The sequence below is a fragment of the Meles meles genome, chromosome 20 (assembly GCF_922984935.1).
Source record: "Meles meles chromosome 20, mMelMel3.1 paternal haplotype, whole genome shotgun sequence".
NCBI classification, from domain to species: domain Eukaryota; kingdom Metazoa; phylum Chordata; class Mammalia; order Carnivora; family Mustelidae; genus Meles; species Meles meles.
Genome location: NC_060085.1, coordinates 52,612,787 through 52,621,212, shown reverse-complemented (window position 1 = coordinate 52,621,212; position 8,426 = coordinate 52,612,787). Strand labels below are relative to the sequence as shown.

Genomic DNA, 8,426 nt, shown 5'->3' with positions numbered 1-8,426 from the left:
TAGGTAGGAAATCATCTGATAGGTACACTAGCGTTTGTGCATGAAGAGGTCTGTGCAGGAATGGTCCCTGCCTTACTATTCCTGCTAGCAAGAGGCTAGAAACAATCTACGTGTTCAACCTCAGGACTGGATCAAGAAAAAATTATAGGCTGACTATATGCTTCAGTTCTCAACAGCAGATATAAGAAATGAGATGGATCTGTAGAACTTTACATGGAAAATGTGCCAGGATATATCTCACAGTGAAGAGAAAAAAGGCAAGTTTCAGAACAGTATGTACAGTGTGATCTCATTTCTATTTAAAATGTGTATGTGACTGTGCATTGAAAAAGATCTGAAGCTACCTCTGAAGCTAACAAAAAAAAAAAATTAAAAAAAAAGAAAGAAAAAGAGCTGAAGGATAAATAGCAAACTGTAGGGTAGGATTTACCCATAGGTATGTAAGTTTGTATGTATCCCTGTAAGAATATAGGTATATAGGTATAAAGGAAGTGAGCTCCATGTCCCATGGGGTGTGCAAACCAGGATTGGCTGTCCCTTATTCAGGGAGGCTGCGGAAGGGATTTCCAAATTGCTCGGAGGTACCTCGGTTCTCCTCTTAGCCATGAGAATCTCTGAGAGAGGGGAGGTCAGGACTGGGACAAGAATCCACCCCTAAGGGGAAAGGGTTAAGTGGGGATGGCGTTCCTGTGGGCGGGCTCCGCGATCGGCAGCGCCGGGCTCTGTTAGCCAAGTCTGAGCATCTCGGAGGATGCGGCGCGGCGAGCGGCTGCAGGGACGCGCGCAAGGTGAACGCGGGGGCTGCCGGCGCGGCGCCCAGGTGAGGAGCTGGCCCAGGGAGGGGGCGATGGCAGGGCCCCGGCAGGGAGCGTGGCCTGCAGCCCCCTTTCTGGGCACGAGCGGCAGAGGCTGCACCATCGCCCATCCCCACCCGGGACACTGCGGGAAGGCGCGGAGCAAGGGGAGAGGAGCCCGAGGAGGAGAGGTAACCCGAGCTGGACCAGCTCCCGAGGCTGCCCTGCGGCGGCCCTCGCCCTGCCCCCAGGCCGGCCTCTCCCCAGTCCCTAGGGCAGGAAGATACCCCCTATTCCTCACCCCACAAAAATCTCAAAAAATGTCTCCCGTAGCAGGAGCCTAGGTCTGGGCAGCCCCCTCCTTGCCCACAGATGCCTAAATCTCGTTTGAATTGCGGCTGGTGAGCAGATAGCAGATGCTTATCATTGAAGGCCTAACTCAAGTGCCTCCTCTGAAAATCTTTTGGACCCCCATGTTCAAAATGAGCTGTTGCGGGTTTCACAACCCCTGGTGTGGTCATTCCCTGGCTGTGTGACCTTGGGTGATTTGCTAAACCCCTCTGAACCTCCCTTTGTTCCCCTCTGAAATGGTTATACCCACACCTGCTTGTGTTGGGAGGGTTGGACGAGATGGAGGACATGCAGCTAATCTTAGCGCAGGAGCCTCAGTGGGTGAGTGCTCAACACAGGAGCACTGTTCTTAACCGGGACATGGATTAGTGGCCCTTCAGGCCTTCCTCCTCAGCTGGCCCCAACTCCTGACACCAGCTGGGGCTTCTCTGTGGGTCCCCAGCACCTAGTTTGGGCTAGGAGTAGGGCATGGGGTTCAGCCAGTGTTTGAGAAATAAAACTAAAAAGACTTCAAGGCAGAATCTAAATTCAGTTTGGGGGATGGGTTTAAGGGATCTTTGAACCCCCTGAAATTGTCCACAATCTTGGATGAACCTGGGCATTTCCGGGAGAGAGCCCCCGGAGTTTTCATTGGATTCTCAAGGTGTAGGTGAGGCACCAAGGTTGAGAAGCCAGGGAACTCTGGGCACACCTGCTTCCCAGAGAGGAAGGGAGCAGGGCCTCTGCCCCTAAACACACCCAGGCCTCTCCTCTCTCACAGTTGATGTGCTCCTGCCCCCTGTCTCCTGGCCATCGGGTCCCTTCCTGCCTCCCAGGCTTAACTAGGGGCTCTCAGGAAGAGGAACCTTTAGGGGATATCTACGCAGGGCCAGGCATATGCAGGGGGCTGAAGACAGGAAATAAATATGCTGCTGCAGCCCCTGAGATGCCCCAGACCCGGGGAGGAGACAGGAGATTACATTCTGTGACCAGGATGATGAAAGGGTAGAGGGGGTGTCAGGGAAAGAAATGTCTGTGCCTTTGCCACCCTCATATCTCACCTGGATTTTCTCTCCCCCTTTTACAAATTTTATTTATTTATTTTATTTGGAGGTGAGAGTGCATGTGCACCAGTGGGGCAGAGGGAGAGGGAAAGAATCTCAAGCAGGTTCTAGTATCAGCACGGGTCCCAACGTGGGGCTCGATCTCATGCCCTGTGATCATGACCTGAGCCAAAGCCAAGAGTCAGATGTGCTTAACCAGCTAAGCCACCCAGGCGCCCCTCTCCCCTTTTAAAACACCAGGCTTGTTGCTTGTATTGGCTTCCTGTGATACTTAGGATAAAATCCAGGTGCCTCACTCTGGTTTACAAGGCCCCCTGTGATCTAGCCCTACCTTTCTGAATTTATCTCCCTCTGCTACATTCTCCTTCATTTGCTATACTCCAGCCACACTAGCCTTTTCGTTTCTTGAGTTCACTCATTCATTCTGCATCAGGGCCTTAGCACTTTCTGTTCCCTTTGCCAAATACTTTCCCCCTATATCTTCAAATGGCTGGCACCTTCTTCTCATTCAGCATCTAGCTTAAGTGTTACCCCAGAGGCCTCCTGCTACCCACTGTGTAAAGTAGCCCCCCATCCGCCTATCTCTTAACTCTGTTTGATTTTCTTCACAGCTCACCTTATTTAAAACTATTCATTGTCTGTCTCTTACCCCAAAATGTCAGCTCTGTGAGGGCAGGTATCTTGTCAATCTGTTCACTGCTTTTAATCCCCCAGGCCTATCACATACTATGTGTTCAAATTATTTGTTGATGTAGTTAAGGTGGGGGAAAAAAAAGCTTTCTGGACAAAGGGTAAAGTAAAAAAGGCGTTACTGCTTATTAAACTCCTCTTATGGGCCTGGCCTATAATGTGTTTTGTTAGGTAAGAGCTCCCTTGACTTAGGTACCCATTTTACTGATAGAAAAACCACGATTTGGAGAGGTGAAGGACGTCACCCAGGAAATGGCAAAGCTGGGATTCAAACCCAGATCCCTCTGTCCCTCTGCCTCTCCACCTCTCTGATATTTGAGCCAGGCCTTTGAGATTGGGATTTCGTAGGTTCAGTCGGTTAAGTGTCTGCCTTCAGCTCAGGTCATGATCCCAGGGTCCTGGGATCAAACCCCACATCATGGTTCCTGCTCAGCAGGGAGTCTGCTTCTCCCTCTCCCTCTGCTCCACCCCCTGCCTGGGCTCTCTTGCATACACACACTCTCTCTCTGTCAAGTAAATAATAAAATAAAATCTTTGAAAGAAAAAGGATTTCAGCAAGTGAAGGAGGAGAGGGCATTCCAGGCTTAAATAGCAGGAACAAAGGACTGGGGCACTTTAGAGTCCAGTGGGATAGGTAAGCAGCCTGCTGGGGCCTTGGAAGGCTAGGAGAGGAACTTATATTCTTTCCTGAGGGTAGTGGGGAGCCATTGAAGGTTTTGAAGTAGGGCAAGTGGCATGACCAGAGATGCGGTTTTAAAAGGTCACTCTGGGCAGCATGAAGAGGTTGAACAGGAAGGGGCTGGGGAAGGGGGAGCTTCTCCGTGTCTCTCTTCTTTCTTTCCCACCATCCTTCTTGGGGCAGCTATGGGCACTCCCAGTGTTCACATGTCATCCCCCTTCTTTTTTTAGGCTCATCCAGGGAGGACTGGAAGTTGAGTGTTCTAGGCCCAGGCATCAGAGTGGACCATGGCTCCCAGCCCATGGGGCCGTGGATGTGGCCCCCTGCTGCTGTTGCTGTCCCTGGGGGCTGGCCCTGCCCTGGGCCGGGGTCTTCCCAAGCCACTTGAGGACTCGGAACCACATCTGATCTCAGGAAACCACCCCCAGGGCCCTACAGGCACAGAGCCCCAGGCCCTCGACTTCCTATGGGAAAAGTCCAGAGATGAGAGCCCCTGGAACTCCAATGGTCCCCATGCCCCTGCTGAGGAAGTACCTGAGAAGCCAGCAGACTCTCCCCTTGGCCCAGCCTTGCATGGACCTAAAGCATCCCACAGGGCTCAGAGAGAAGGACTCCCAGTAACTGATGACCTCCAGATGGCTCGAGGGTCAAGTTCTCATGGCTGGACAGGACTGCCTGACTCACAGGAGCCTATAGAGCAAGAAGCACCAGCTCCCCATCCAGTAGGCCTCCCCCATCTCACTTTCATCCCCATAACTCCCAGACTCCAACTTGGGATAGCCACAGTTCTTCCCTCCCCGGAACCAGAGGAGACTGCAGGCCAAGTGGAGCAACGACCACCTAGAGATGAGGGTGTGGTGGATAAAGCCAAGATCAGCATCTCAGAAATGTCCCCCTTAGACCACCAGGGCCCTCCACACACTCTTGCTCCCCACTTGGGCACTACCAGGAGGCCAGTGCTAGAAGAACAGGGAGGAGGTGAGGACTTCCAGGAGGCAGCTCGAGGGCCCCTCTTCACCCAACAGGATCCTGAACTCCTTCATGTTGGCTTGGTATCCCCAGCTGAGGTGGTATCCTCTCAGGAGCCTGGGTCCCAACCAGACCTGGTCTTGGCCCAAAGCCTTCCTCCTGCTGAGGGGCTTCCAGTGGAGCTCCCCAAGAAGACTGGAGGTGAAGAGACGTGGGAAGTCAGTCTTTCAAGTCCCTCGCCCAAACAGGCTGATCTTCCTGATGTTAGGGGCTCACCAAGACCCCAGCCCTCAGGTCCCCCTACCACAGAGACTCCAGATGGGCAGCCCAAGCCAGGTGGGTATCAAACTGAGGGTGCTGAGCAGTGCTGGGAGGGGGCAGTGTTCCAGGGTAGCTGGATGGCCCAGTTTCTGTGTGACCTCTGGTCCCTCTGGGTCCCGTTTTCCTCATTCTGCCAAATGAGGGTGATTGTGCCTCCCTTTTGGGGGCTCAGACTTCGGGGACCGCTGGAAGGTCAGACAAAGTGATGACTGCTTTTGTTATTTCAGAGATAGCAGCAATGAATGGAGCAGACCCCATCTCCCCCCAGCGGGTGAGAGGAGCATTGGAGACCCCAGGTACCCCCAAGTCCCTCATTCCTGGCCCCTTGGACCCCGGCCCAGCTACAAATCGAACAGAGAGCCCTGTGGGGGCCCTGCAGCCAGGTGAGGGCATGGCTAGGGCTCTGGGAGGGAATGGGTACTCTGTCTAATAACTAAAAACCTGTGTGAGGTATCTGGGAGGAGTGAATGGGCACAAACACCTGCTTAAAGGAACTGACCAGGACCTCCTTCAAAAAACTCAGGATAATAAACTAATGCTCATTGGGTACTCTGGGACAAGTCATTTGTCCTTTGGGGGCTAGAATATTCTTAAATGTGACTTGGATATATTTAGTGCAGTTTCTCCAACTCCTGCAAATCAGTGGAGATTTTTAAAAATTCCCAATACCCATGCCCAATCGCAAGGAAATCTGATTCACTTGGTCTCTAGGTGATTCTAATGGGCAGTCAATGCTGAGAACTGCTGGTATTTTATTAGTAAAAGCAATAGATCACATCATTTAACATTACTGGGTGTTGGGCACTATGCTACGCCCTTAATCCTGCCCACACCCCAATGAGGTAGGTGCCATTACCATCTCCATTTTATAGATGTGCTTAGAAAAGTTAAATAACTTGCCCACCACACTAGAGAATGTGGAAAATCAAAAGCACTTTTCAAAGGGCTATTTTGATATTGTTATTGCAGATGAAGCCGAGGAGTGGCCGGGGCGCCCCCAAAGCCATCCCCCAGCACCCCCAGTCCAGGCCCCCTCAACGTCACGCCGGGGCCTCATTCGGGTCACCACGCAGCGCGCCCTGGGCCAGCCACCCCCTCCGGAGCCCTCAGCCAGCTCCGTACCATCAGCCCCAGCCACCAGCCCTCCCGCCAATGCCACCGCACCTCCTCTGCGCTGGGGTCCCCTCCGGCGGGTGCTGAGCTTTTCCTGGGAGCTGCACGTCTATGGGGTGGGGGTGCTCTTCCTGTTGCCCGCATTATTGGCACTGGCCTCCCTGGCAGCCGCCCCTGCGGGGCCCCGGCTGGCTCTGGTGGCGGCGGTGCTGGTGCTGGTAGCATCCGGGCTTCGATCCGCCTACATGCTCGCCGACCCTTACGGCTCTCAGGCACGGCTGGGCTTACGCGCCGGCCTGGTACTCTACAACCTGCCCTTCCCCTTGCTGCTCACTGCGCTGGCGGCCCTGACCCTGCTCGGTCTAGGCGTGGGGCTGCCCCAGCAGCTGCAGAACCCGCTCCTGCTGGGAGCACTGGCGTTGGTGCACGGCGTGGGGTTGCTGACTACTGACTTGCTGTCGGTGCGGCCTGCGCTCAACCTCCTGGCTCAGGGCTTGTCGTGCGCCTGGGGCGCGACCGTGTCTCTGGGCACGCTCTGCCTTTGCCGTCGCCGCCTGCTGGACGGGCCTCGGGGCTGGGATGCCAGCCCGGGCCCGCGGCTGCTGGCCGTGGCCGGCGCGCTGGGGCTGCTGGCCAGTGGCTTGCAGCTGGCGGCCGCGCTCTGGCTATACCCGGGCCCAGGCCGGGTGGGTCGCTTTTCGTGGGCCTGGTGGGGTGTCCACTTCTGGCTGCGCCTGCTGGAGCTGACCTGGGCCCTGGCCCTGGCGTTGGCTGCTGTGGCCGCCGCAAGGCCCCGGCCGCCCACGGAGCACGCTTGCTGGGCTAAGTTGCTACGCCTGGCGTGCCCCACGCCCTCTGGCAAGAGCGAGGTGCCTGAGCGACCCAACAACTGCTATGCAGGGCCCAGTGGCGTCGGCGCAGGGAGCTTGGACATCAGCAAGAGTCTCATCCGCAACCCGGCGGAGGGCGGGCCGCCCGCCACCCCCAGTTCAGGCGCCTGGGGCTCTGCTGCGTCTTTGGGCCGCGGCCCCCAGGGTGGCCCGGGACTGTCCCGCAACAGCGTGGGGCCGGCGCCGTCGATGAGCGAGCTGGATCTGCGGCCGCCGTCGCCCATCAACCTGAGCCGCAGCATCGACGCCGCGCTCTTTCGAGAGCACCTGGTGCGAGACAGCGTCTTCCGGCGCTGTGGCCTGCGCGGCCTGGCCTCCTCGCCGCCTGGGGGCGCGCTGCGGCCGCGGCGGGGCAGCCACCCCGACGCCGAGCTCGACGGCGCCGGCTCTTCTCTTCTGCGGGGCCGCTGCCGGTCTCTCAGCGACGTGCGCGTGCGCGGCCCGGTCCCACCGCGCGTCGCGGATGACCCTGACGGGGCGCCGTCTCGCAGCTCCTTGGACAGCTTTTCCCGGGGCTCGCTCAAGATCAGCTGGAACCCGTGGCGTCACGGGCTGTCATCAGTGGACAGTCTGCCCCTGGATGAGCTGCCCAGCACCGTACAGCTACTGCCTGCCCCAGCCCCAGCCCCACCCCCAGCCCGGCCGGGGGAACCTCAGAGTGAGGTCCAGCCTCGCAGCAAGCCCGGGGACTCCCGCAGCGCCTCCAGTGACACCATTGAGCTCTGAGGGGTGGAGAAATGCAGGACCAGGGCCCCACCCTCGACGGCCTTAGGGCATGGCCCATTGGGACAGCTGAACATTGGAAAAACTGGCATTTCCGGGCTTCCACCTGACAGTCACTTGAAGACAGCTGGGCATGAACCTACCCCCGTTTTTTTGGTTTGTTTTTTAATATTTCCCCCCCAGCGGGTATTTTGCACAGAGGCTGTGACTTACGTGGAATACAGGGTGGACATGCATGGATTTGGGTGTGGGATATGGGGTCCAGTTACCCCCAGACACCCCTCCAGACTCCCCAGTGTGGAGAGATGAGGCTTGCTTGTCCAGACTGACTGTCCTCTTTGTGCCAAAGAAATAAACCCTTAGGAGTTGGCTTATGCCTCTCTCTGGCCATGCCAGGATCCTGTTCAGAGAGGAGGTAGCAGTCCCCACCCCCCAGCAGTCCCAAGTCCTGTGTATGTTGGGGAGGGGAGGACTTAAAAAGGAAAGGGCACTTGATTCTTCCAACAGAGGCTTTAGGAGTAATGGGTACCAATAATTTGTAGCACCTCTTGTCTGTTGTGCACTGTCTTCAGCTCTTCATATCCATCATTTTACTTCTCATATTAAGCCTGAGTGGAAAGCACTATCATGCCCATTTTACAGATGGGAAGAGTGAAGTTCAGAGAAAAAGTCATTTGTCCAGGGTCTTGGCAAATGATAGGTGGCACCGAGCCCAGGAAGTTCCACTCCAAAGCCTGGTTGCTCCATCCCTCCGACTCCTAACGCCACTTAGGGCGAAGCCTCTTGATCCTCCCTCTACTGCTCCTCCATCAGGGTAACCCTCAATTTCCTAGGGTTTCAGAATATTTCCCCA

At 55.9% G+C, this 8,426-nt stretch overlaps 1 protein-coding gene across 2 annotated transcripts; it reads left to right on the top strand.

The window, feature by feature from the left end:
• The first annotated feature begins 599 nt into the window (after nt 1–599).
• Nucleotides 600–8,393, top strand: PRRT3 (proline rich transmembrane protein 3). Of its 2 annotated transcripts, none has more exons than XM_045990336.1 (4): nt 600–820; nt 3,788–4,862; nt 5,075–5,230; nt 5,817–8,393. In XM_045990336.1, exons 2-4 carry the CDS (start codon nt 3,845–3,847, stop codon nt 7,574–7,576), a joined length of 2,934 nt encoding a protein of 977 aa, XP_045846292.1. In that variant the 5' UTR covers nt 600–820; nt 3,788–3,844; the 3' UTR covers nt 7,577–8,393. The 2 variants fall into 2 exon arrangements, with proteins under 2 accessions (XP_045846292.1, XP_045846294.1); XM_045990338.1 differs by lacking the exon at nt 600–820 and adding an exon at nt 834–985.
• Nucleotides 8,394–8,426: the final 33 nt, after the last annotated feature.

What these genes read in the sequence shown, in the direction of transcription:
- PRRT3 (XM_045990336.1), top strand. Translation starts at nt 3,845, where the DNA reads ATGGCTCCCAGCCCATGGGGCCGTGGATGTGGCCCCCTGCTGCTGTTG. An exon ending in AGATGGGCAGCCCAAGCCAG is followed by an intron (nt 4,863 to 5,074) that starts GTGGGTATCAAA and finishes TTGTTATTTCAG; the next exon opens with AGATAGCAGCAATGAATGGA. An exon ending in TGTGGGGGCCCTGCAGCCAG is followed by an intron (nt 5,231 to 5,816) that starts GTGAGGGCATGG and finishes TTGTTATTGCAG; the next exon opens with ATGAAGCCGAGGAGTGGCCG.